This window comes from Mirounga leonina, unplaced genomic scaffold (genome assembly GCF_011800145.1).
Source record: "Mirounga leonina isolate KUSES-001 unplaced genomic scaffold, KU_Mleo_1.0 Mir_174, whole genome shotgun sequence".
Classification (NCBI taxonomy): domain Eukaryota; kingdom Metazoa; phylum Chordata; class Mammalia; order Carnivora; family Phocidae; genus Mirounga; species Mirounga leonina.
Genome location: NW_023270451.1, coordinates 20,069,858 through 20,097,830, shown reverse-complemented (window position 1 = coordinate 20,097,830; position 27,973 = coordinate 20,069,858). Strand labels below are relative to the sequence as shown.

General features: G+C 35.9%; 1 protein-coding gene across 6 annotated transcripts in view; it reads right to left on the bottom strand.

Moving 5' to 3' along the window:
• ANKIB1 (ankyrin repeat and IBR domain containing 1) overlaps window positions 1-27,973 on the bottom strand; it is a 146,933-nt gene that overhangs the window by 78,716 nt on the left and 40,244 nt on the right. For all 6 annotated transcript variants that reach the window (XM_035020536.1, XM_035020534.1, XM_035020535.1 and 3 more), the window contains exons 2-3: window positions 18,055-18,333; window positions 4,927-5,227 (exon numbers count right to left, since the gene is read on the bottom strand). In XM_035020536.1, coding sequence (XP_034876427.1) covers window positions 4,927-5,227; window positions 18,055-18,242 — 489 coding nt within the window. In that variant the 5' untranslated portion in view covers window positions 18,243-18,333. The remainder of the gene's footprint in view (window positions 1-4,926; window positions 5,228-18,054; window positions 18,334-27,973) is intronic.

Sequence of the window (27,973 nt, the reverse complement as noted above, 5' to 3'; positions counted from 1 at the left end):
CTTGCTTAAAACATCTTGGAGTCTACCCCCACAGATTCTGATTTGGAATCTGGAGGCCTGGTGGGTCCAAGATTTCATATTTATAACAAACTCCCAGGAGTAACTGATGTTGCAGGTCTGAGGGGCATGTTTTAAGTATTCTCCTCCAAATACTGAAATCTTACCCACTCAAATCATACTAGTACCCATTAAATCTTCCAGGATAAGTAAAATTAAAATGGTCTTCCTTTCCCTTCAATGCCTATAATATTTACTGCCCAAATAATTAATATAGCCCTTAGCATCGTTAATATTTTGGAGGCAATAATGAAGTCATAACTTTCTTGAATAAATATTAGAAAACTGAGGCTCAGATAGGCAAAGTTACTAAGTTGTTGAGCTGGGACTACAACTTCTGTATTCTTTTCACTTTTAAAACTCCAGGTGCTAAGAACACACAAACTCTTCAGTCTGACCTGTGAATGGTTTTTATGGCTTTTCATTGAAGTGTGAAATGCTCTGATAGCTGCCAAAGTGTCAAATAGGCCTTATGGCTGTAATGGGAAAAGTGACTTACCACTTTTAGTTTTCTAGTGACTTCTATTTGATCTGACAATAAGAAGCTACACTTAAAGCTTTGAATAAGCAACTAGGACTGGGGTGCACAGGAAATATCTAAGATAATGCTCATTTTAAAAAATGCTTTTCACAAAGAATGAAACACTATCAAAAGCAATAACCTCTGCACATCAACCATTTATTGAATCACTATGACAGAAAAAGACTAATATAAATAAAATGAGTCTTAATGACTAGGCTGGCTCTTAGGGAAGTTGGCCAAGGGGAGAAAAATCACTGGGATTTTAATTGGGCCATGCTAATAGACCTAACCCATCATTCTTCTCCAAAGTCCATCTGTATTCCAAAGAAATAGAAAAACAAAAACTCAGCAACTAAGAAAAAAGTGTATTATTTACTATACTAAATTCTTGTAAGATTTGTTTTAACAGAGTTCCATTTTTATGCATTGGGCATCTATTACACGGCATTTTAAAAATTTTTGTATAATTAAAGCATATAGGACTTAATGCATAAATGTTATTTTATATGTTTAAAATACGCTTCTGAAGTGTGGAGTCATCTTTGCTTTCCTCTTCCAATTCTTTGCATAATACAGGGGTCCAGTGCAAACTGTGGGCCAAATATAGCCTGATGCCTGTTCCTATATAGTCGGTGAACTAGAACTGCTTTTACATTTTAAATGGTTGAAAGAAAAATCAAAAGAATATTTCATGATATGTGGAGATCAGAAGAAAGTCAAGTGGGAGTATCCATAAACAGTTTTATGAGAACACTGCTATACTCATTTGTTTACGTACTGTCTATGGCTGCTTTCAGGCTACAATGGCAAAGTTGAGCAGCTGTCTAAAATATTTACCATTTGACTTTCACAGAAAAAAGTTTGCAGACCTTTGGAATGATTCTTTAAAATACGAAAAAATTAGAATTAGATGGGCTTAATTTAGTTTGTCTTTAATAAATGTTTAACATATAAGCATTTTTAACTTTCAAACAATTGCAGCCCATTCCTCTCTGTGTTACTTTTATCTCTTAAATAATTCTGAATCATTAATATTTGTGAAACGCCAGATTTTCCTACTTAAGGAAGTTCTTTTTTTTTTTAGATTTTATTTATTTATTTGACAGAGGAAGACACAGTGAGAGAGGGAACACAAGTAGGTGGAGTGGGAGAGGGAGAAGCAGGTTTCCCACTGAGCAGGGAGCCCGATGTGGGGCTTGATCCCAGGACTCTGGGACCATGACCTGAGCCCAAGGCAGATGCTTATACACCAAAGTGAGGATTCAACGTCAGCACTTGGTGTTAGAGAGTAGTCAACAGAGATAAATAGGAGGGCTGGCCAAAAGAGAAAAGGAAGAGCTCTATTATGCAAATGAGTGGCATGAGTTTGATGCAAAAAGACAAAAACAAAGACAAAAACCAGGCCAGGGTAAATCGAGGTATCAAGATTAGATATAGGTATAATGATGGCATCAGTAATAGAAAAGAGGCAGTCACAAGGAGGGGCTAGAGGATAGAAAGACTGAGTAGTTTCTGGTATGTTGAATTTGACAGACTCTTGGAATATCAATACAAGGAAGTCAACTAGGCAGCAATATAACACAAGGAACTTCAGGGCTAGACATTCCATTGCAATAACCTATATGAAACTATTGATACCTTCACACCTGGAAGTTTCCAGAAGAACTTCATAATTAAGAGGTTTTTGCTATGTTATATACATATATATTGTGTATGTGTGTGTCTGTGTGTGATATGTACCGTTAGCTTACTATGGAACACAATTACTACAAGGAGAAGGGGAAGTTTTAAAGTTAATATTTCACTTCTATGGTTCAAAATAACGAGCCATAAGGAACTGTTTAAATTATTAAATGTACATATGAAATTGTCACCCGATGAGTTTACCAAGTCTGTCTTTAAATAAACACAGAGAGAAAAACATTTTGAACAACTAGAGAAGGCATATTTCCATAGATATAAGAGTTAAAAACAAAAAACAAAACAAAACAGGTTGGCCTTAACTATGGAATAAAGTAATCAATTTAGCCTTAAAGCCTATACACTGAAAATGGGATATATTTTATAGCAATCAAAGATCAACAGAAAATTAGTATTAAAAGAGGTCTTTTGGAGATAGTTTTCTCTTGGATGGCTGAAATTGATAATCTCAAAAAGGTTTAGTAGTAGTCACTGTGAAGACCAAGACTAGAAACCAGTACCCTTTTTACTATACTATGACCTCTTAGCTTTATGAAAAAATTAATAAATACCTGATAACACTCTTTTAACTCAAGGAGTATGATACCACATGAAGATACCTATAAACTAATACTCTAAGATGTACAGTTACTAGGTTCTAAATTTCAATGCATTTATTTTATGCACTAGTATTAGGAAACACACTAAGACCTCAGGAAATTAATTAACGTACATTTCCAAGGGAAACTCTTCTAGTTTAATGAATAGTAAACATTATCAAAAGTCAATCAAGGCCTAAGGCTGGGTAAGTGTATAGTCAAGTATACGTAAGAGATTAAAGAGAACTTTATATTTTATATAGGTAAAAAGGATATGCTGGAATTTGTTGAGGAAAACTAGAATAAATGCAACTAAGGTATTTACAGGGCTCTATTTGGCATGTTTCATTAAGTCAAAGAGCTCCTCTGAATACAGAAAAATGAAAAGTTACCAAATGGTGTGGTTTCTGAATGTGATATGCTGACAGTCCAAACAGTTAAAACATACACACACATTCATTCACACAAAGCAAATCATCAGGCCTGTCAATTCAGAATAAACCTAGCACTAATTTCCTTCACTGAGCAAAAAATAATACCGGTAAAAACACTGCACTCAATTTTTGGGAACAATTTAATAAGCATGTCATTGTAAACATATTTCAAAATCAACAAGTACTAAAACAATGCTTACAGAGAATTTTTGGAAGCAAAATATTAAAGCAGCAAAATAAAATTATTACTACTATCAAGAATAAGCTATTTTCTACTCTAACTCACTTGAGAAATATGATGCAACCCCATCAATAATGATGAGTCACTTCAGCAGAAATTCTTTCATAGGAGGTGAGCATAGAATATACAAAAAGATTTGTGTAAAAAGCCTTAGGATTTCTACCAATAGGCACCCCGTATCCCCCAATCCTAGGACATCCTTCTATCACACTGTAAATCAATGTTAGAAAGCACTGCTTAAATAAAGAGTTTCAAGTTCATGACTGTCACTAACTTACTAGTGGGCAAAGGTGGCACAACCCTAAGAGTTAATATGACTACGATTCTAAAAGATTAACCAGTGTCACAAATAATAGCAATAAACTAAAAATAAGATCAGAAGGATTTTTAAAATAAAAAGAACTGTCACTTCAGATACACTAAAGAAATCCTGTAAGTGGCTGTAATCTTTTAAAATGAGTAAGACAATGAAAGACATTCATATGTTTAGTATATTTATCAATTTAGAAGTATAAAATATATATGAGTAACATTAAAGAAATATTAAATTTTCAGATACATATTTTAATCTGATTAGGATCACTGCTCTTCCATCAAAGTCTACAGTTCTGGTAACATAGATACTCTGTGATCCACTCTATAATGCTCCCCACTCATGCTTTCATAGATCTATACGAAAGAACTTCTATAAGTAAGTATAGATTGATATGAATGTAGTTGAGAAAAATCCATTCTGTTGTATGTACTGATGATAACATGAAGAGTAAGGATTTCTTAGTTTAGTTAAGATCCTGTATTATATGGCTGATTTTATCTAAGCCTATTGTTATATACGAAATATATAAATGGAAAAATTCAAATGCATTAACCTTAACATTAATGCAGATTAAACAGAAAAACCAGCACATTTTAAATTACAAAGGTTTTTTAAAAGACCAAAATAAATATATTCATTAATACTTATCCCTTGCTCAGGGAACTGATCAATTCCAGGTAACATGGCTTTAAGTCCCACTTGCTAAGATTTGCCATATCCAGTATGTATAAATTGGCTTCTAAAAATCAGCCAAAAAGTAGAACATATCTCTACTAAAACCCTTACTCTAAGTGACAAGTGTTTAATTGAGGACTGTTATCTTCAGGAATGTTAGCCAATTTTTAATTGCTCTTGATCCCATTTTATCCCCAAGGTGGACTGTTTAACTATGGGTTTCTTTTTAATCTTTGCCCAAAAATGACTTTATTTAAAAGGGATCCAGATTCTTTTAGAACCACAAAGAGGACAAAAAGGACTAAAGTAACTGTTAAGATAAGCAAAGAAAACTCTGATTATTACATATTACCAAGACACAAATTTTACAGAATGAAAAACACGAGAAAACAAAGTTTTACCTCGACACAGGTTTTCATGCCTGAGGCAGCAGCATAATGCAGGGGTGTGTTTTTTTTGTTATCAACGGCATCAATAGCTGCTCTCTCATATTCTCCTTGGTCAAGTTTTGCTCCTTTCCATCTTAAGATCATCTGCAGACAATCTGCTCTTCTGAAATCATCTTCTGCGGGCCGTGCTAAGCGAGGATGAAGGGCTCCTTCAGATATCATAATTTGAGGTCCCATACATAACAAATGCATAGATGTTTCATTGTGCACATTCCGTTTATTTGGATTTCCATCTCTACCAAAAAGAAAAGTCCTAAAATGGTAAAGGAAAAAATGAAAATCAGTGTCTCCTTGTCTTGAAATAAGAACACACAGAAGATAAATTTAAAAAATAAACTCTACTTCTAAGCTGTTAATAAAATGTCTATTGAAGTCCTGTTTCAAAATAAGGCGAATGATTAATTCGTACAGTTATAAAAAACTCCATTCTAGAACAAAATACTAAGAAAAAGAAAGCTGAATATCTTTACGGTATTTGCTAATAAAAGAAGACGGACAGAAGAGAAAAGAAAAGGGAAGAAAAATAAAGGAGAAGTGAAGAAAAAAGGAAGACAAGAAAAAAGGAAGGGGCAGAGGGAGGAAAGGAACAGGAAGGGCCACATGAGACTCATATGTCAATCACATGAATGCCTGAGGGTACATTATTAAACATTCCACACCAGCTTTTATCTTCTTTTCTTTATTGTTCTGCCCTATTTCTCTTAGTTACATCTTTACTTAATAAAGAGGGTGACAATTAATATAAGCACAGGAAGTAGTGCATAAGTCTAGGACTAATTTTTAAATCTAGAAAAAAATTTTTCTACCTGAAAGTCATTGGCCAGCACTATTTACACAGCGTAATACTTTTTTTTTTTTTTTAAACATTTTATTTATTTGACAGAGAGAGACACAGCGAGAGAGGGAACACAAGCAGGGGGAGTGGCAGAGGGAGAAGCAGACTTCCCGCGGAGCCGGGAGCCCGATGTGGGGTTCGATCCCAGGACCCTGGGACCATGACCTGAGCCGAAGGCAGCTGCTTAACTGACTGAGCCACCCAGGCGCCCCCACAGTGTAATACTTTTTGAGGGGAGTAAGTTGTGGTCAGTTCTAGAAGACCAAGATCTAATTCCAAAGAGGTAGGCTTTACCAATGATAAGTCTAGGTGAGCTCCCTTAACTAATGCCAAACCTAGATCTGACAGTTAGGCCCAACTCCCTAATACATCCTTGAACTAGGATCACAGGATTAATAGTTGAGCCATCTCAGTGGCTATAACAAGATACTGGAAAATGAGTTGAAAAACAACAACAACAACAACAAAACCCTGCTATAATACAGTCAGCCTATACTAGAAAACACACAAATACATGTTGAGGAACAGGAATATAAGCCCAATGTCTGAAGATGAGTGCCTACATTTACTGTGGAGGGCTGGTATCATTTGCATTTCTATGCCCAAGTACAGAACAGCAATGGGAAGGCAGCAGAGCCAAACTCTAACCCCTAGTTACATCTGGATTGAGTTTAGGTTAGTTTTAGCTTAGACATATGGGTCTGACAGAAAAAACTCACCATAAAGGAGCTAGGATAGACTCTTCAATTTGAATGAGTTAGCCAAGCTGGAAAACTTTTATGAGGAAAAGGTTGAGGAAGAGGTCCTAAGGCAGAAAGTCCCATACAACTCTGGATTTTTCCTGTTCTTATCATTCAGGAGTCTAGAGAGCTCAGCTGTAGGGTCCTTCAAAACCAGGCTATTAGGTTTTTAGCACTACATTGATTTGAACTGTCCTGAAAGTAGACATGAGGTCTCTGAAGCAGAAACAAATAAATTATTAGTACTTATAATAACTAGGTCAGTTCCTCATACCTCAACTCTTCCCACCAGAAATTGCAATTAAAGCCAGACCAGACATCATTCTATGTACTGGTGTCTGCACTACAGGTGAGTATGGCAGGCAGAATAATGCCTCCACCCCAAAAAGATCCAGGTCTTAATCCCTGGAACCCATGAACATGTTACCTTATACAGTGAAAGGACTTTGCAGGTGTGATTAAGTTAAGGTTCTTGACATGTGAAATTAGCCTGGATTAACCAAGTGGGCCTAATGTAATCACAAGTCCTTCCTTCTAAGAGGAAGATAGGAGGGTCAAAAGTCAAAGAGAGATTGGAAGATGGAAGGAAGCTAAGCTATTTCTTTTAAAAAATGCAGGAAGGACCCACAAGCCAAGAAGTGCAGGCAGCTTTAGGAAGCTGGAAAAGGAAAGGGAAGGGATTCTACCCTAGAACCTCCAGAAGGAACGTAGCCCTGCTAACACCTTGAGTTTAGTCCAGTAGGAACACGTCAGACTTCTAATCTCTAGAGCTTTAATATAATAAAATTTGTATTAAGTCTTTAAGTTTGTGATAATTTGTCACAGCAGCAATAGCAAATTAACATAGCAAGGAGCCCTGAAAATAAGATTCTGGAAGGATTATGTAGCAGACTCCTCCCCTCTGGAGTGTAAACAAAAGATCCTAGGGAAGATCTTGGGTTCTTACCTTTGAAATGTAAAGTATCTCTAGGGAGATGAAAAGACTAGTGTCTCTGAGTTTTATGATTTAGGGAATGTCTCCATGGTCTCAGGTCTTACCCACTCCTCATAACCCTTCAGATGTAAACTTATCTATCTCTTGGGAGGTAAATCTCTCTGGAGTTCTCAATCTCTATTCAGTCACTGTTTAACTTCCAAAGCTTCTCTTTTAGCCCAGGTCTCAAGTTCCAGTAAAATTTCCTCAGAAAGTCCTAATTGTACATATTTTCTCTACAATCCAACATAGCCTTTATGGCCTTCTGATCCCCACGTACATGTGTAGGCTCTTCATTGCTTGCTCTGCTGTTTTGTTTTGACTGAGACTATCTAAACAAACCCAATCCTATTTAGAAGTCTCTTTACACTATGCTTCCCCCTCCAGTTTGGCCACTCCCTTCTTTGTCTTCATAGAGCATCATAATTATATAACTCATTACACTGTATCACAGTTACTTTCTTACATATCTGTTTCCTTCTACCACTTAGTTCATAGGTTTCTAAGGCAGGGTCTACATCCTGTTCTTTCTGAAATCCTCAACATACTGTCAGACACACCAATTTCTCGCTATAACGTGGACAAGATGAACTGAATACATTTTACTCTTATGGTCTAGATTGATGACATAGCATTGGGGATCTCTCAAGACAGCAGTGCAGTAGACTGATCAAGAACATGGCATCTAGTATAGACTGCCAGGCTCTAATCCTAATTCTGTCACTCTTTATGTGATCTTGGGCAAGTTACATAATAAATAGCTCATTAACAACTAATACATGGTTCATATCCTTTGACCAGGTAAACCTACTTTTGAGAATTTATCCTAAAGGAAGTAACTTAAAAGAAATAAAAATTTTGGGGTGCCTGGGTGGCTCAGTTGGTTAAGTGTCCAACTCTTGATTTTGGCTCAGGTCATAATCCCAGGGTTACTGGACTGAGGCCCATGTCAGGCTCCTCCCTCAGCAGGGAGTCTGCTGGAGAGTCTCTCTCTCCCTCTCCCCCCCTTGCACACACACACATACGTGCACAAACTCTCTAAATAAATAAATCTTAAAAAAAAAAAAAAGAAATAAAAATCTATAGGAACAATGACATTCAATATGGTGTTACTTTGAATAAAAAAATTTGGAATCACTTAGATGTCTGGTTTATAGGAGAAATGGGAAACAAATCATAGTATATCTATAAAATAAAAAATTATAAAGTCATTACAAAGTCTATGAATGTTTACAGCTCAAACTAGAAGGGAACACAGAATAATTCAAACAGTTGTTTAAAGGAGGCAGGAATATGGTTAGTTTTGTTTCCTTATATGACCACAATGTTGCTTAATAGTGAAAAAAAAAAAGGAAAACACAACATTTTCCCCATGTCAACAACTGTTGATAGTATGTATTTATAATGGTTGAATTATAGTGGGATTGTAGTGGATAACTAAAATTAAAATGATACTCTAAAAATGTGTTCAAAATTAAAACCTTTCCTAGGAGGCACTGAATTAACAAAAATGATTTCATTTTCTTAAAAATTTAATTTAGGAAGAAATTATTAAAATTAATTCAGATTCTGTAAGATTCTGTGTAAACCACTTTTATCCAGCCCTTCCTGTTCCCATTTTCAATATATCATTTATTTTTTTTTTTTTTAGATTTTTTTTTTTTATTTATTTATTAGAGAGCGAGCGAGAGAGAAACAGCATGAGAGAGGAGAGGGTCAGAGGGAGAAGCAGGCTCCCCGCTGAGCCGGGAGCCCGATGTGGGACTCGATCCCAGGACGCTGGGATCATGACCTGAGCCGAAGGCAGTCGCTTAACCAACTGAGCCACCCAGGCGCCCTCAATATATCATTTATTCTCTTTCAGATCTCGGGTCCTTTACACCAAAGGATTTAATGCAAGTTGGAAAGATGTCTGTTAATACAGAGAGAGCTCTCTCTTTCACATATTAAACATTTCTAGATCCTCCCCAATATAGAGAAGAGATAAATAATTTTGCAAATGTTCTCATATCCAATCTGCCAGACTCTGATTAATCAAACAAAAAGTTTATTATTCTCAAGTGAAAATATTAAAATAGCTTTTATACATATTTACTCAGGAAAGATTCTTAAATTTATTAGACATAATACCACACCTGCATAAACATTTTGTGCTAAAACTATAAAAGTTGGATATTCTAATTTTATTGATTCATATTACTTCTTTTCTATCACCTATTTAATATCAAAAGTAGAGTCTTCCTTAATGTACATGAATGCATAATAGAATAATAACTAGTTGATATGTAAGTTTTAGATAGGCCCCTCTCTGTAACTATGTCAGTAATTATGAAGTGTATTTTACTACTTGCACAGGTTAATTTTGGAATAGGGGCAGAAGATAACTAGTAGAAAGGTGGAGTAAGAAAAACATTAGCCTGGAAAATAATCCCTTTCATTTGACCCTACTGACCTATCCAGGAGCCATTTGTTTTTCTAGATTCTTTACTGTTAATTCCCAAATGGCCAGTTTATCACTGCTACCTCTATTTCTTCTGTAATCTCCACTTCAAAATGATCTATGCTTATCACAGCACTGAAATGGCACTCTTCACATCCCCAGGAATTTCCTAAGAGCTAAATTCATCATCATTGTCCTTAACTTTTGCTTTCAGCTTGAAATAGTTGACTTTTCTTTTCTTTTTCCTTAAGATTTTATTTATTTCAGATAGAGTGAGCGACAAGCCGGGGTGGGGGGGAGAGGAGGTGTAGAGGGAGAGGGAGATAAGCAGATGCCCCACTGAGCAGGGAGCCTGACGTGGGGCTCGATCCCAGAACCCTGGGATCATGACCTGAGCCAAAGGCAGACACGTAACAAACTGAGCTACCCGGGAACCCCTGACTATCCATTTATATCCTGACCTTTCTATTACCTTGGTTTCCATAAGTACACCCTTCTCAAATACCTCTTAATTTTTTTTTTAGCACAACTTCTCTTTACCCATGGTAACAGCTCCACTTCCTAACCCCTTACTGGAAGAAAATTCAGTTCTGAATCCATTTTCCTCTTCATACATATGCCCTCCTTTTAGAGAGCAAATCTATTCTCACAGCCATCTATCTTTCAATGGTTTCTATGAATATACTTTGTAAACTATAAAGTTATTAACAGAATCCAAATTATAGACAGTGGTGGTGGAATCATGATTCTCTTAAAGGTCTTCTATTATTACTTCTGTGATAATTGTTAATGCTCTATCATCCTGTCTGAGTTCTCATCTGACCTCTAGACCATATTCTTACTCCTTATAGGCCCCTTTCTCTTGCATATTCCACTATCATCTCATATTCAACTGAGCTCCCTCCAAAATAACAGTCTGCTCTGCCACAGCCTCAATTTCTTGCCATCAACACTCTTATTCTCTCAGTACTAACACATACATATACCTTCACTTCCTTTTAAATCTTCCCTTTCATGCAACAAGTACTGCAGTTGTTATTTGGCAGGTACTACTCTAAAGCTTAGGCATATTGTGAAGAAAACAAATTAAGTTCCTGTCCTTATGGAGTTTACAGGCAAGGAGGGGAAGGACAGGAGAATTTCAGTCCTTTAAATCCATTTAACCCATTAAAAGAACTTAATAACTCCTAAAATATAAGAGTCAAAAAACAGAAATCAAGAATTAGGAACTCTATTACTTCCTAAAGCTTGATATTAATGTATGTTCTAATGAAGGTTTTATATTTTATTTATAGTATAAGACAGGTCTCTTTCATTTCCAAAGAAGCAAAAGAAGCTACTCTGTAAAATCTAAGTATTATAATTCCCATTTTATTTTATTTTTTAAGATTTTATTATTTGTCAGAGAGAGAGAGAGAGAGCACACGCAAGCAGGGGGAAAGGCAGGCAGAGGGAAAAGCAGGCTCCCCAGGGAGCAAGGAGCCCAGCGTGGGACTTGATCCCAGGACCCTGGGATCAGGACCTGAGTTGAAGGTAGATGCTTAACGACTGAGCCACCCAGACGTCCCATAATTCCCATTTTATACATGACTTTCCAGAAGATATAACTAAAAAGTATCCCAACTAGGACACACTGATTACAAAATCTAACAGTCTTCTTGCTACATTAAGTAGTAACTATTTATGAATATGGATTTAGTTTCTCATGAAGGAAGCATGAGGTATGGTGTGGTATAATGTAAATAAACAGCATTTGGGTTCAGAGAGACATGGATGCAAACTAGCTGCTAAACTGTAAACTACTTTTACCATATTATCTGCTTAAGAATAGAGGAAAATTATGCCTGCTGTTGCAGGTACCATAAAGCTAAAGGAAACGTGATAAAATCAAGGTATTATCCCACATGGAGGCTTTACTCTATGGCCACTAGGTCCTTGACTAAGTATATATATATATATATATATACACCTTTGTCTATCCATATATTTCATGCATTAGGAATCTAGCCAAGCTGAGCAAGGGACTGTACTGAAGCCAGTAGAGTGGCACCTGAAATTAAATGAGACATCATAAGAAAATAATGGCCATCAGTTTGTTAGAAAGTCTAGCAAGGTTAAATACAGTGAAATATTTGAAGCTATCTAAAACACAAATAGGGGCCCCTGGGTGGCTCAGTCGTTAAGCTTCTGCCTTTGGCCCAGGTCATGGTCCCAGGGTCTTGGGATCAAGCCCCACATCGGGCTCCCTGCTCTGCAGGAGGCTTGCTTCTCCCTCTCCCACTCCCCCTGCTTGTGTTCCTGCTCTTGCTATCAAATAAATAAATAAAATCTTTAAAAAAAAAACCACAAATAATTTAAGAGACTTGCTATTTTATTTAATGCTGATGAACAAATGCTATTTATCCTTATTCTACATGACAGTGTTAAGAAGAGCAATTTCTTGGGGGCATCTGGATGGCTCAGTTGGTTAAGCGTCTGACTAGTGGTTTCACCTCAGGTAGTGACCTCAGGGTCATGAGATGGAGCCCTGTCTGGGGCTCCTGCTCAGCATGGTGTCTGCTTCTCCCTCTCCCTCTGCTCCTCCCCAGCTCGCATGTGCTCACCAGCTCTCAAATAAATAAATAAATAAAATCTTAAAAAAAGGGGGAGTAACTTCTTAATTCCAAAAGCAATGAAACATTTAATATAATAATTTGATTTGTGATTTTAACTATCTAAATAAATTTTTAAAAAAACAAAAAAAATACAGATTAAGGAAATCAGAGTTGTTTATTCTTAGGAAAGGAGAACAATAATTTCTAATTCTAGTATATGATATTAAAGGCTTTAATAAAGAAATTATGAGCCACTTAAGGAAATAAAGAAGAAAATACCCAAAAATTTTAGGCTGAAATTGAAAGTATAAAGTAAACATAAGTATAAAGTTAAATATAAAACACATGGCCAAATCATAAAAGTAGTCCAAACTGGTAACTAAAGAGAATATATGTCATCTTTTCTATAGGTCTTTACTCATTCAATAGAATGATAACCACATGACGGAGAAAGAGATACATTCTGGCCTCGAAGAGTCAAGAATATTGACCAAATCAGCAATTCTTAAACTTTTTGGTCACAGGTTTCTTACAACTTTATTTTTATTTATTTATTTATTTTTTAAAAAAATATTTTATTTATTTGACAGAGAGAGAGAGAGAGATAGTGAGAGCAGAAACGCAAGCAGGGGGAGTGGGAGTGGGAGAAGCAGGCTTCCCGCGGAGCAGGGAGCCCGATGCGGGGCTCGATCCCAGGACCAGGCCTGGGATCATGACCTGAGCCAAAGGCAGAAGCTTAACGACTGAGCCACGCAGGCACCCCTGGTCTCTTACAACTTTAAAAATCAGTGAAGTTTCCTAAGAGCTTTTGTTTATGTGGGTTATGTATATTTATGTTTGTATTAAAAAGTAAAACAGACATTTAAAAAATACTTATTCATAAAAAGACCCCATTACATATTAAATATTCTTGACATGTTAAAATGGAAAAAAAAAAACCACTACACTTAAAAAAAAATTAAGTGAGAGGAATTGCACTGTTTTACACATTTAAAAATTTCTTTTCATGTCTAGCTAATAGAAGACGAATTCTCATAGCATTCTATCTGTTGTGATATGTCGTTTTGGTTCAAAGCATATGAAGAAAATCCAGCCTCTATATAGATAGAAAAAGAAGTAGTATTCTAAAATGCCTTTTCAGGGCGCCTGGGTGGCTCAGTTGGTTGGGCGACCGCCTTTGGCTCAGGTCATGATCCTGGAGTCCCTGGATCGAGTCCCGCATCGGGCTCCCTGCTCTGCAGGGAGTCTGCTTCTCCCTCCGACCCTCCCCCCTCTCATGTGCTCTCTCTCATTCTCTCTCTCTCAAATAAATAAATAAAATCTTAAAAAAATAAAATAAAATAAAATAAAATGCCTTTTCAGCTAAATGAATAGTCGTATTCGATACTATACCAAAAATTCAACAAGTGGCCATTTCTTAGGTTACTTGCGATGTAAAAACTGAAATCACATCAATGAACTTTTTTTGTACTGTACTCAAGGATGGAGATTAATTAAAAATAGTAACTTTTATTAAAAGATATAACTTTTACTGCTTCATCAGGGATACTTTTAAGTGAAACTGGCTTTTTTTTTTTTTTTTTTTAAACTGCAAGTGGCCGGCAGTGATGAATACAATGATTACTAGGAAGGCTGGGTACCACAATCTTAATTCATCTACAGGCATCAGTAGTTTTAGCTTCCATTTTTTGCACTTTCACTGCAAATGTCAACACAGTGAAAAAGGCAAGTAATACCTCAGTATTAGTACAAAAATAGGTTTGACTTCATGTACCTCCTAAAAGCGTCTCAGGATCTAGGAGTCCTCAGACATACTTTAAGAATCACTGCATTAGATAACTTTCTTAATAGTGTTTTCCAATTTTAGAAAGTATATTTGTAAATTATACTATAAATGGTTAAAAACATTTTGCTACTTGGTTTCTTTTATGTTAAAATACACATATCATCGGGGCGCCTGGGTGGCTCAGTCGTTAAGCGTCTGCCTTCGGCTCAGGTCATGATCCCAGGGTCCTGGGATCGAGCCCCGCATTGGGCTCCCTGCTCGGCGGGGAGTCTGCTTCTCCCTCCGACCCTCCCCCCTCTCATGTGCTCTCTCTCATTCTCTCTCTCCCTCTCCCACTCCCCCTGCCTGTGTTCCCTCTCTCGCTGTGTCTCTGTCAAATAAATAAATAAAATTAAAAAAAATATATATATATATACATATTATTTTAGTAATAATAATACTTAAATATATTTTACTTTAGTATTTCAAGCAAGTTTTAATTAATCATATAACAAGACCTGATACTAAATAATACTGTAGCGTTCAATGTGAGGAAGCTAAAGCAATACAACAGTTCTGTAATCTCACTGACAATACTCAACTTAAAAAAAAAGCTTTAATGGATTAAGCATTCAATAGTTAATCTATTGAGAACATTACTAAGTGTCTAGCATTGTATTTACAATCTTTACAATCGAGTGGAGAAAATGAGTTTAATAACAATAAGATGGTTTAAAATCTAAGTTGTAGGAATTTCAGAAAACAAAAAAATACTGCAGGTCAGAGTAGTTGTAGGTAAATTCATGAAAAAGGCAGAAACCAAGTTAGGATTTAAAGGAGAGGGAATCAGAGAAGAAAGAAGACATTTGAGAATCAAGGAGCAACAGGAATAAAACTAACGCAGTGGTGGTGGCATTTCTAAAGGTGGGGAGAGCACAAAGGAAGTCAATCAACAAGTCTCACTGATAAGAGCTTCTTAGAGAGTAATGAGAAATTGGGCTGACTGGGTAGAATCAGGGCAAGGTCAAGGGAGCATTAGAGGCCAAACAGAATAATACAGACAATAGGGTATTGTTACAGTTTTGCCATGATAGAAAAAATATTAAAAAGGATATTACTGAGCAAGATTAATCTGGATATGAGATTATGAGAGGAAAATGGTTGGAAAAAGAACATTCAGGAATCAGATATTTTCAATGTTGGGAGCACAGGTTGATAAGAGTGAGCTAAGCTTGGGGCAATGAGAATGGAAAGAAGTGAATTCCAGAGATAAAACTTAGTGAACTTTGTATTAGTAGCAGGTTAGGTAAAGGAGAAGAGTAAGTCAAGGACAATTTGAAGATATTTAAGGTTACAGAAATGAGAAGCAATAACATTACTGAGTACATATTGTATCTTAGGCAGCATGACAGACATATAACACATTAATTAATTTAATCGTTCCACAAGCTGTATGTAATAGATATCTATTTTACAGATACGGGAACTTAAGCCCAGAGTGATAAAATAACTTGCCTTGCTAATAAGTGGCTTAGGCAGCCCTGACACACAGGTTTATCTGACCATAGAGAGAAGAGGCTATCACAGTGGTTAAAAAGCCTAAAGCCTAAAGTCATCTGCCTGGGCAATTAGCTTTGTCACTTAAAAGCTGCTAGAGATCTGACAAGTGGCTTAATTTTCTGTGCTTCAGTTTTCTCACCTCTAAAATGCAGACAGCAAACTACCTCACAGAGTTGTGATGAAGATTAAATAAGATAATGCATGTAGACACTGTTAATAGTGCCTAGAAAACAGTAAGCACTCACACATTTGCAATTATCATATCAGCACAATATGTTAGTGTCGTTAACATAGGGAAAACCCAGTTTGGGAAGAAAAAATATAAAAAATTTCAAACAAGATGAGTTGGAGGTGGCTTTTAAGTAGGTATCTTTAGAGAAATGAAAACAAAAACTAAATGCAAAAAGGAGAGGTTATGGAAATACTAAGTCAAGAAATACCTACTTTTTTTTTTTTTTTAAAGATTTTTATTTATTTATCTGAGAGAGAGAATGGGAGACAGAGAGCATGAGAGGGGAAGGGTTAGAGGGAGAAGCAGACCCCCCGCCGAGCAGGGAGCCCGACGCGGGACTCGATCCAGGGACTCCAGAATCATGACCCGAGCCAAAGGCAGTTGCCCAACCAACTGAGCCACCCAGGCACCCTACCTACTTTATTTTTAAGAGGTTACAGAGATTCCTACTTGATAAAATCATGGGTCTGGATGACTTAGCTCATTCATGGAATTTTTCTCATTCACAAATCCTGATCATAAAATATTTTCTTGTGCAATGATTTTATAAAACTGTTATTTACTTTGTGTAAGACACTATGCTAGATGCTAGAAGTACAAAAAAGGTACATTTTTAAAAAGTAGTAATTTAGGTAGAGAGAAGATACACAAAGTTATAAAGCACAATGATATAGTATATAGCAAATAAGTAATACATACAAACAAAAAAAGCCACAGAAGCTAAAAAGAAAGATTGAGGTTCTTTTGGGTTGTGACAGGCTAGGAAGACAGATAAATCCTGCACAGGGCTTTGAAGGAAGGATAAGACTTAGATAAGAAAGAGAAAGCTGAGAGGGGTGGGGGAGGAGACTCCTGGCAGAGATAGCAGCATGCACATGGCAAAAAGAGCATACATGACATGTTTCAAAGAAACCGAAAGGAGCAGCTTAATTTGAACAACAATTTGTATTAAAAGAAATATGGAAAAGGTTGAACATTTTTTATCAAGTTCTAAAGAGCTTCAAATACTGCTTTATGAATTTTATTTCACTATGTAAGCAAAGGAATGTCTCTTCTCTTCCAGCATCAGACTTTTACAGCTGCATAATCTACTTCTTAAAACACTAAATTTGTTTTAGAACTACTATCCTCTGCTCCTGTCATTTTATAAGCTAGTAAACATAAAATTTAATTCTCATGCAATGAGGTAAGAATCTTCATATAAACGTGTTTGCTGTCAACTAATGCTTTCTTGTTGGAGAGATTCTAAGTTTTCTCAGTATTTTTGGTTTTAAGGAAATGTTTTGCTTTTAGAAGTCTTTTCAAGTAGCTGAACCCCATTAAAAGAAAGGAAACTCAAACCCGATCATGATTAGATAAGGCAAATACATCTGTTTTTTCAACTTAAACTAATTGGAGCTGAAAACTTCGCTGTAGGCAAAATTCCCTGCAATTTTTTGATAGCTGATAAGTACTTTTCTAGAATTCAAATGCTATAAATTAAACACTAAAATATTTCCAAGATATCATATTACGAAACATACTGAGGATCAAAATGTATTTACAGCCATAAGACTATGTGAACCAACCTTACTATTAAAACTTTTGGTCTAATTTAGGCATAATAAAAAAAATCATACTTAATAATTCACTGGGGCGCCTGGGTGGCACAGTCGGTTAAGCATCCGACTCTTGGTTTTGGCTCAGGTTGTGATCTCAGGTTGTGAGACAGAGCCCCATGTTGGGCTCCGCACTAGGTGGAGTCTGCTTGAGTTCCCCCCTCCACTTGAGGGCCTGTCTTGAGCTCTCTCTAAAATAAGTAAATCAATCTTAAAAAAAAAAGTGGATATAATTCACTATAATACCATATAACATGCACATATGTATGTATATATTTTCAAAGATCAAGGATTTTTTTCCCTTTCACTAATTTATTATTAACTGGTTTAGAATAATACTTACCCTAGTATTCTATTCATTCCATGTCTAGCAGCATAGTGTAATGGAGTATTGTGCTGGTAGGGCTCTCCGTAAGATGTATTTGGATCAAGGGATTCTTTCAGCTGAGGGTTGTTTTCATAAATTTGGCAGGCCAGATTTTCATCACCATTGATGAGTGCTTTACGGAATTTGGTGGTTGTATTTCCCATGTTTTCTTTTGTTTTTTTCTGATAGGCAGTGGCACTTTTTTCCTTCTCCCTTCAGCCACTTCTTGAATGTTTCTGCACCATGTTTCACATTCTAATGGAAGAAAAAAATTATCAAATTAAGATTGTAAAACATCAGTTAAAAAACACAATTAGCAACACTAAGAAAACCTAGGAAGCATATATAAAAGAACAAACTAAATTACATTTTACCAAATTTATCTTAATAGACAAAAAAAAAAATCTCAAATTTTTAACATTGCCTAAACTAACTTCTTGTTAAACTGTAACATTTATCCACACAGAGACTGTTAAGTTTTCACAGGCTGCACTTTGTACTATGAAAGTTATCTACATGTATGAGCCTTTCAATTTTCCCTTTCACATGGGCAGGAAATTACTTGACTGAATTTTATGGTTGAATACACTTAAATCTCTGTATAAATTATGTATAAAATAGATGCAGCCAATTTGTGGGAGAGTGAAAATGTAGGAAATTTTGCTCATATATGAACTTCAGAATAGGTGTTAAGTTACAGTAAAAAAACCCCACAGTCCTTGGCTAGTATGCTCAATAATAAATGCTACTTTCGCTCCATTCCAATAAATGTTTCTGAACCTACTCTTGAACAATGATCGAAATTAGTAATAAAGGACATAGCATATGTGAAGGCAGGTATGAAATAAAAGGACTGTTCAAGGAATGGTCAGTACACATGGAGTTCAGGATCTCTAGTTTTGAACTAACAGAAGATAAAACAAGTTGGGGCCAACTAAGAAACTTATACTTTAATCTGTAAAGAATGGATAATTAAAGTCTTTTATGCATGGCAGTGATATAATTATTTTATGCTTTAGAAAATTAACCATTTGGACAGCATGGAAGACAGACTGGAGGGAGGAAAAGATAGAGGCAGAATACAACAGTCCATCATGTTACCCAATTAACTCAGTGGCAGGCTGGACATTAAAACGTAGCTTATTTAAGAAAACAGTTGAAAATAATGTAATTCGTTCAACACAAGTTTTGTACAGGTAGTAACAGTTTCAACAGAATACAAATTAACAGACTGAAAAATAAATGAGTTTTTTTTTTTTTTAAAAGATTTTATTTGTTTATTTGACAGAGAGAGACACAGCAAGAGAGGGAACACAAGCAAGGGGAGTGTGAGAGGCAGAAGCAGGCTCCCCACAGAGCAGGGAGCCGGATGCGGGGCTCGATCCCAGGACCCTGGGATCATGACCTGAGCCGAAGGCAGCCGCTTAACGACTGAGCCACCCAGGCGCCCCTGAGTTTTTTTTTTTTTTAAGTTTCCTATAAAACAGAGGTTCTCATCCTTCTTTCGCTGTACATTGACTAACCTGGAGAACTTAAAAGAGTCCCATTAGCCAGGCTATATACCCCAGAGTAATTAAATCCGTTTCTAGGGGGTGGCACAAGGGCACTGGCATTTCAGCTCCTAACTCCCTCCAGCCAAATGGTTATATCTGAGTATGGAGACGAAGATGAACAGGCAGGATAAGACAAATGCTAAGCCTATTTTAGAGATGGGTGTTAACCACTGACTTACTATAGTAGTGTATTTTCTGGCCCACATCTATACTTGATGAGGTCACCATTTGAGTCTTTTAAGGGCTCTTTGTTACTGACATTTTTACTTTAAATATGCAAATACATATGCATAGTAGAATGAGTAAAGAAAAAGATAACTGGAAGATAATCACAGCATTTTGACAAATAACCACCCTATTTATAATGTATATAAATATTTGTTTTATGCATAATATATACTGTATAAGTATGTATATATATAAATTGGATCACTACATAATTTAAATATATTTTTTTAAGATTTTGTTTATTTATTTGACAGAGAGAGACACAGCGAGAGAGGGAACACAAGCAGGGGGAGTGGGAGAGGGAGAAGCAGGCTTCCCGTGGAGCAGGGAGCCTGATGCGGGGCTTGATCCCAGGACCCTGGGATCATGACCTGAGCTGAAGGCAGACGCTTAACGACTGAGCCACCCAGGTGCCCCCATAATTTAAATTTTTTATTTAATTTTTCAGAGGTTTGCTGAATCTTTAGAGTACTATTCCTTTATCATTTCATCTAAAATGAGAGAAGAAAATCCTTCCCTCTGAAACTTTTACACTTATACTAAAGACACTTTTGGGATTTTTCAGGGACACCTTGTATTTTTTTTTCTTTTGTTTTTCAGATCTAGGAGCCATGTGTTTATTCTCAGTGAAATAATCTGTGTTCTGTAGTACTGCTTTAACTATTTTAAGGACTTATTATTCTGAATGAGAACTCCATTCAGTTTACTATATATTTCAATCTATAACCAAACATAAAACATATCATGTAGATTCTAAAAGGTCTTTCTTCAGGATATGAAAACTTATAGTTGTTTGGTCTTATCTTTCTTCCCTGTTAGAATGTAGCTCAAATTATAAACATTTTTGGAGTTTGGATAGATTAATAAACACCACATTTTCTTTGATTTACATTATACTTTAGCAAATGTTCTATAAGAAAAGTAAATTCTATCCAAGATGTGAAAAAAGAAATATCTAAGAAATCAATGCTATCTTGGGGTATTTATTTTAAATAACAAGATACTTAAAAAAAAAAAAATACTCTGGGGCACCTGGGTGGCTCAGTCGGATAAGCGTCTGCCTTTGGCTCAGGTCATGATCCCAAGATTCTTGGATGGAGTCCTGCATCAGGCTCTCTGCTCAGCAGGGAGCCTCCTTCTCCCTCTGACTGATGCTTGTGCTCTCTCTCGCATGCACGTGCTCTCTCTCACAAATAGATAAAATCTTTTTAAAAAATCAATAATACTCTAAATGTGCATTAATCATTACTGTCACTCATGGTAAAAAGCATAATGGCATCTAGAAACCTTTTTGCGGTTCTCAAGTCTGTTTCATTTTTAAAATCTGAGTTCAATAAAACCTGAAAGTTAGCAGGAAATGCATCATTTAAAAGTCACAGGTCCATTCCCTCAGATTATTCTTACAAGTCTTATCTAGAAATTTGCCAGATGTGTCTTTTAACTTATTCATAGCCACAGCTAGTATAACCTGAAGTGACTGTTCCCTCTTTGCATCAAATTCTTAAGTATTATTTCCCCAACTTAAGATAAATCTCTCTCTTCATGAGGCAGGTGAAGGGTTATCAAAGAGGTGAAAATAATTCCTTATTTGGGGCTTTTAAGTTTTACAGGAAAATCTAGGCAAAAATTCATCATTTTTCAGTGGTAAAATACAGCACTTGATAAGTCACTTAATGAAAAAAGTAAGAAAAATGTATCTTATCAATGGACTCTAGAAAGCTTTCCCTAATTTCTGATTAACTTTTAATTGTGAAGGGCTCTATAACTCTTGCTTTAAATCATTGTCTCTCAGCTTCCCTTTTCACAGGTTAATAATCTGCAACAAAACTTCAAGTGCACCTAAATTAATAAACTACTACCAGAAATCTTTTATAGAATATAAAATTCTTCAGAAATAACTTGCTCTTAGCTTCTCTGTTTCCACAGAAGTAAATTATTTTTAAAGTCATAATTATGGATTGAAGTTGTTGCCTTAAATGAAATAATTGGTTCCCATTCTTCATCTACCTAGAAGAAAACCCATTACACACATTGACCATCTACTTCTAATTCATCCTTCTGCAACTGTCTGCACTACTGATAAGAATAACAATTGTAATTCTACAACTAAAGGTCTCTTTAGCCAGAATAGAAACAAGCAGAAAGTTCATTCAACCAGTCAAGTCCCAAGCCCACTCCACTCTAGGTTGAAATCAGGGAGATGTACCTCAAGGAAGAAGATTCCAGAACTCTCTACATCCACAGAAATGTTTAATTATTATCACAATAATACTTAGAGGAGAGGATGGTTTAAAAACAGACTCTAAGAGAATTTTCAAAGGGTAAGGTAAAAATTAAAAAATAAACAAGAAATAAGGACAGAAGAAAAAAGCCAGGAAAAGTCAATACACACAGCAGACAAAAAACGTGGGCAAGTCATATGTTAAGCTCTCAACTCTGTTCATTCACTAATTCAACAAGCACTATTAATCTGTAGTTATTTTCATTTGTCACTAGGCACCAGAATCACCTGGAGAGGTGATTTCACCCGGTCTAAGGACCAAAAGGCCAGAAAGAGAATTTAAAAAACCTCCCAGTTGACTGTAACATGGAGGTCAGACTTGAGGACCATGGGTTAGTTTTGAAACTATGCTAAGCCAAAGGTACTGGTAAGCAGTGTGATGGCAAGGAAAAGTGTAGGAGTTGGAAAGACTTGTGCTCAAATTCTGTTTTTATATTACGAAGTAACTTAACTTTTGATATGTTTCCTCATCTGCAAACCAGTAGTATTAATATCTACTTTCTTCAGTCAACAAATATAAATGAACAAACATAAATATCATTGCACCTATGGAGTTTATATTCTAGTGGGAGTAGAGATAAGCACTGTAAGGCTTTGATTTTGTTCTGTGTGCAACAAGGAGTTATTACAGGTTTGGAGCTACATTTTTCTCAGGCTTTAGCATTTTTAGAAACTGCATTCATAGTTTATCCATGTTGATACATGAATCAATAGTTCAATCATTTTTATTGCTGAGTAGTATTCCACTGCATGGATGTACCACTGATTATCCACATATTAAAGGACATGTTGGTTGTTTCCAGTTTTTGACAACTGTTAATAAAGCTATCATAATATTCACGTACAAGTTTTATGTGAATGTATGCTTTAATTTCTCTTGGGCAAATATCCAGGAATGGAATTGCTGGGATATGTGGTAAGTCATTTATCTAACTTCATAAGAAACCACTAAACTGGGGCGCCTGGGTGGCTCAGTCGTTAAACGTCTGCCTTCGGCTCAGGTCATGGTCCCAGGGTCCTGGGATCGAGCCCCGCATCGGGCTCCCTGCTCAGCAGGAAGTCTGCTTCTCCCTCTCCCATTCCCCCTGCTTGTGTTTCCTCTCTTGCTGTGTCTCTTTCTGTCAAATAAATAAATGAAATCTTTAAAAAAAAAAAAAAAAAAAGAAACCACTAAACTGTTCTCCAGAGCAGATGTACCAATTCATTCCTATCAGCCATGTATGAGAGTTACAGCTGCTCTGTATCTCAGTCAGCATTTGGAATTATCAGTTTTTTGGGAGTTGGTTTTTTTTTTTTCCTCCCTTTTTTCTCTTTTGGTAGCCACCATAACGGATGTATTATGGTATCACATAATGGTTTTTTTGTTTTTAAGATTTTATTTATTTATTTGAGACTGAGAGAATGAAAGAGAGAGAGCAAATGAGAGGGGGGAGGGTCAGAGGGAGAAGCAGGCTCCCTGCCGAGCAGGGAGCCCGATGCGGGACTTGATCCAGGGACTCGAGGATCATGACCTGAGCCGAAGGCAGTCGCTTAACCAACTGAGCCACCCAGGCGCCCCACATAATGGTTTTAATACCCATTTTCCTAATGGTTAATGATATGAATCATGCCTTGATATGCTTATTTGCCACGAATGTATCTTGATTCTATATCTAAAATGTCTGTTTAGATCTTTTGACAATTTTTAAGATGGATTACTGTTGAATTTGAGTTCCTTACATATTCTATAAAAAACGTTCTGTTAGAAATGTGATTTGCAAATATTTCTTCTAGTCTGTAGCTTCTCTTTTCAGTCTCTTAACAGTGTTCACAGGCCAAAAGTGTTAAATTTTGATGAAGTAAAATTTATCATTTTTTTCCTTTTATGGACAGTGCTTTTGGAGTCATATGTAAAACTCTGCCTAACTCAGGTCATAGGGATTTTCTCTTATATATTCTGTTGGAAGTTTTTTAGTTTTAGGTTTCACATTTGAGTCCATGATCCATTGTGAATTAATTTCTATAAAAGATTGAGGTATGAATTTAGGTTCATTATGTTTTATGTACAGACATCCAATGGTTCCAGCCCCCTTTATTAAAAAGAATGTCCTTTCTCCATTCAATTGCCTTTGTACCTTTATCAAAAACCAAATGAGTAGCAAACTGAATTCAACAATACATTAAAAGGATCATATAGACCACAATCAAGTGGGATTTACTCCAGAGATGCAATGGTGGTTCAACATCTGCCAATCAATCAAAGTGATACACCACATTAACAAAATGAAAGATAAAAATCATATGATCATCTCAATAGATGCAGAAAAAGTATCTGATAAAATTCTACATCTGTTAATGATAGAAACTCTCAACAAAGTGGGTACAGAGGGAACATACCTCAACACAAGGCCATATATGAAATGTCTACAGCTAACATCATACTCAGTAATGAAAAGCTGAAAGCTTTTCCTCTAGATTCAGGAATAAGACAAGGATGTCCACTCTAGGCCACTTTTATTCAACATAGTTTTGGAAGCCCTTGCCAAAGCAATTAGGCAAGAAAAAGAAATAAATTAAAAACAAAGGAGTAAAACTGTCACTATTTGCAGATGATATGATACTATATATAGGAAATCCTAAAGACTCTGCCAAAAACTATCCTAATAAATGAATTCAGTAAAATAGCAGGATATAAAATCAATATATAAAAATCTGTTCTGTTTCTATACACTAATAATGAACTATCAGGAAGAGAAATTAAGAAAACAATTCCATTCACAATTGCATCAAAAAGAATAAAATACCTAGGAATAAATTTAACCAAGGAGGTGAAAGATCTATACACTGAAAACTATAAGACACTGATGAAAGAAATTGAAGATGACACAAAGAAATGGAAAGACATTCTATGCTCATGGATCAGAAGAATTAATATTGTTAAAATATCTGTACTACCTAAAGCAATCTACAGATTCAGTATAATTCCTATCAAAATTCCAATGGCATTTTTCACAGAAATAGAACAATCCTAAACTTTGTATGGAACCACAAAAGGCCCCAAATAGCCAAAACCATCTTGAGAAAAAAGAACAAAGCTGGAGGCATCACACTTCTTGATTTCAAACTATATTACAAAGCTACATAATCAAAACAGTATGGTCTTGGCGTTAAAAACAGACACACAGGGGCGCCTGGGTGGCTCAGTCGTTAAGCGTCTGCCTTCAGCTCCGGTCATGGTCCCAGGGTCCTGGGATCGAGTCCCGCATCGGGCTCCCCGCTCGGCGGGAAGCCTGCCTCTCCCCCCTCCACTCCCCCTGCCTGTGCTCCTCTCTCAATGTGTCTCTCTCTGTCAAATAAATAAAATCTTAAAAAAAAAAAAAAAAACAGACACACAGCTCAATGGAACGGAATAGAGAGCCCAGAAATAAACCATGCAAATATGGTCAATCAATTTATGACAGAGACTCCAAGAATATACCATGGGGAAAATATAATCTCTTTAATAAGTGGTTTTGGGAACACTGGACCGCCACATGCCAAAGAATGAGACTAGATCACTATTTTACACTATACACAAAAAATTAACTCAAAATGGATTACAGACATGAATATAAAGCCTGAAAACTGTAAAACTCCTCGAAGAAAACAGGGGGCAAGCTCCTTGACATCACTTTTAATGATGATTTTTTGGCACAGACACCAAAAGCAAAGGCAACAAAAGCAAAAATAAACAAGTAGGATCATATCAAAGTAAACAGCTCCTATACAGCAAAGGAAACCATCAACAAAATGAAAAGGCAACCTAAATAATGGAAAAAAATATCTGCAAATCATTTACCTGATAAGGAACTAATATCCAAAATGTATAAAGAATTCAGTCAATTCAATAACAAAAAACAATCCAGTCAAAAGATGGATAGAGGATCTGGACAGACATTTTTCCAAAGACATACAGATATAAGGCCAACAGGTACATGAAAAGATTGTCACCATCACTAATCATCAGGGAAATGCAAATAAAGCCATAAAGAGACATCACCTCATATCTGTTAGAATGGCTATTATGAAAAAGACAAGAAATAACAAGTGTTGGTGAGGATGTAAAGAAAAGGGAGCCCCTGTACACTGCTGGTGGGAATGCAAATTGATGTAGCCACTAGGGAAACCACTATGGGGGCTCCTCAAAAAATTAAAAATAGAACTACCATATGATCCAGCAATTCTAGGTGTTTACCCAAAAGAAAACAAAAGCACTAACTTGAACACATACATGCACCCCAATGTAGCACTATTTACAATAACCAAAATATGGAAACAACCTAAGTGTCCACCAATGGATGAATACATAAAGAAAATGTGATTATATACATATACACATATATATATGTCAGCCATATAAAAAAAATGAAATCTTGCCATTTGTGACAAATGGTTGGACCTTGAAGGCATTATGCTCAGTTTAATAAGTCAGACAGAGAAAGATATTGTATGATCTCACTTACATGTGAAATCTTAAAAATCAACCAACAAACAAAAACGCCAAGCTCACAGATATAGACAATAGACTGGTGAAACTAATAGAATACTGTATATCAATAATACCTCAATTAAAAAAAAGAACAGTTGCTATATTTATGTGCATCCAATTCTGGACTCTTTCGTTTTTATGTGTGTCTATTCTTTCAGCAACACTCTATTATCTTGGTTACTGGAAGAACTGACATCTTAACAATATTGATTGTCCCAATCCATGCACATGGTATTTCTATTTATTTATGTCTACTTTGACTGATTTTTCAGTCAGTATTTTGTAAGTTGGTTGCATCACACAAATGGCATACATATTTTGTTAGATATATACCTAAGTATTTATTTTTGGGGGGTGCTATTATAAATAGTACTATAAAAAATTTTGAAGTTCCTATTGTTCATTGCTAGTATACAGAAAATACAACTGAATTCACAGATTAGACCTTAAAAACTATGAATTTCCTAAATTCACTTATTCTAGAAGTTTTTTGGTAGATATTTTGGGATTGTCTAAAGTAGGCTCATGTCTTCTATGAATAGAGGCAGTTCTATTTCCTCCTTTAACATCTACATGACTTTTCTTTTTCTTGCTTTATTATACTGGGTAGATTGATTTTTTAGTTAGCAAAAGTTTAAGGAAAAACAGGATTATTTGTACAGAGTATATAAATATGTCAGGGGAGATATTTAATAATCATAAAGTGAAAAGTGGCAATTTTACAATGAAGAAACATGGGAAATATCACTTTAACCAAGTGATTAAGATTAACATCACCAATAAATCATTTTCTCTTAGTACACTAAAAAAAAAGCACATGACTTCTGTAGTATTCTTGTGAAAAAAAAGCTTAACATTGACCTAAATATGTGCAAGTATCAGATAAACTCAAATTGAGCGACATTCTACAAAATAACCGGCCAGTACTCTTCAAAAGTGTCAAGGCCATGAAAGACAAGAAGGGACTGTACAACTGTTCACAGATTAGGGGAGACTAAGGAAATGTGAGAACTAAATGCCATGTGGGATCTGAGATTGAATTCTAGAACAGAAAACAAAGTCATAAACGGAAAACTGGTGAAAACCAAATAAAGTATATAATTTAGTTAATATTGTACCAATGTTAATCTCTTAGTTTTGATAACTGTAGCATGGTTATGCAAGATGTTTACATTAGGGCAAGCTGGGTAAAGGGTAGGCAGGAAGTCTAGGTCCTACTTTTTTTTTTTTTTAAAGATTTATTTATTTGAGAGACACAGACCAAGCAGAGGGAGAGGGAGACAAGCAGACTCCCTGCTGAGTGGGGAGCCCATAATGGGGCTGGAT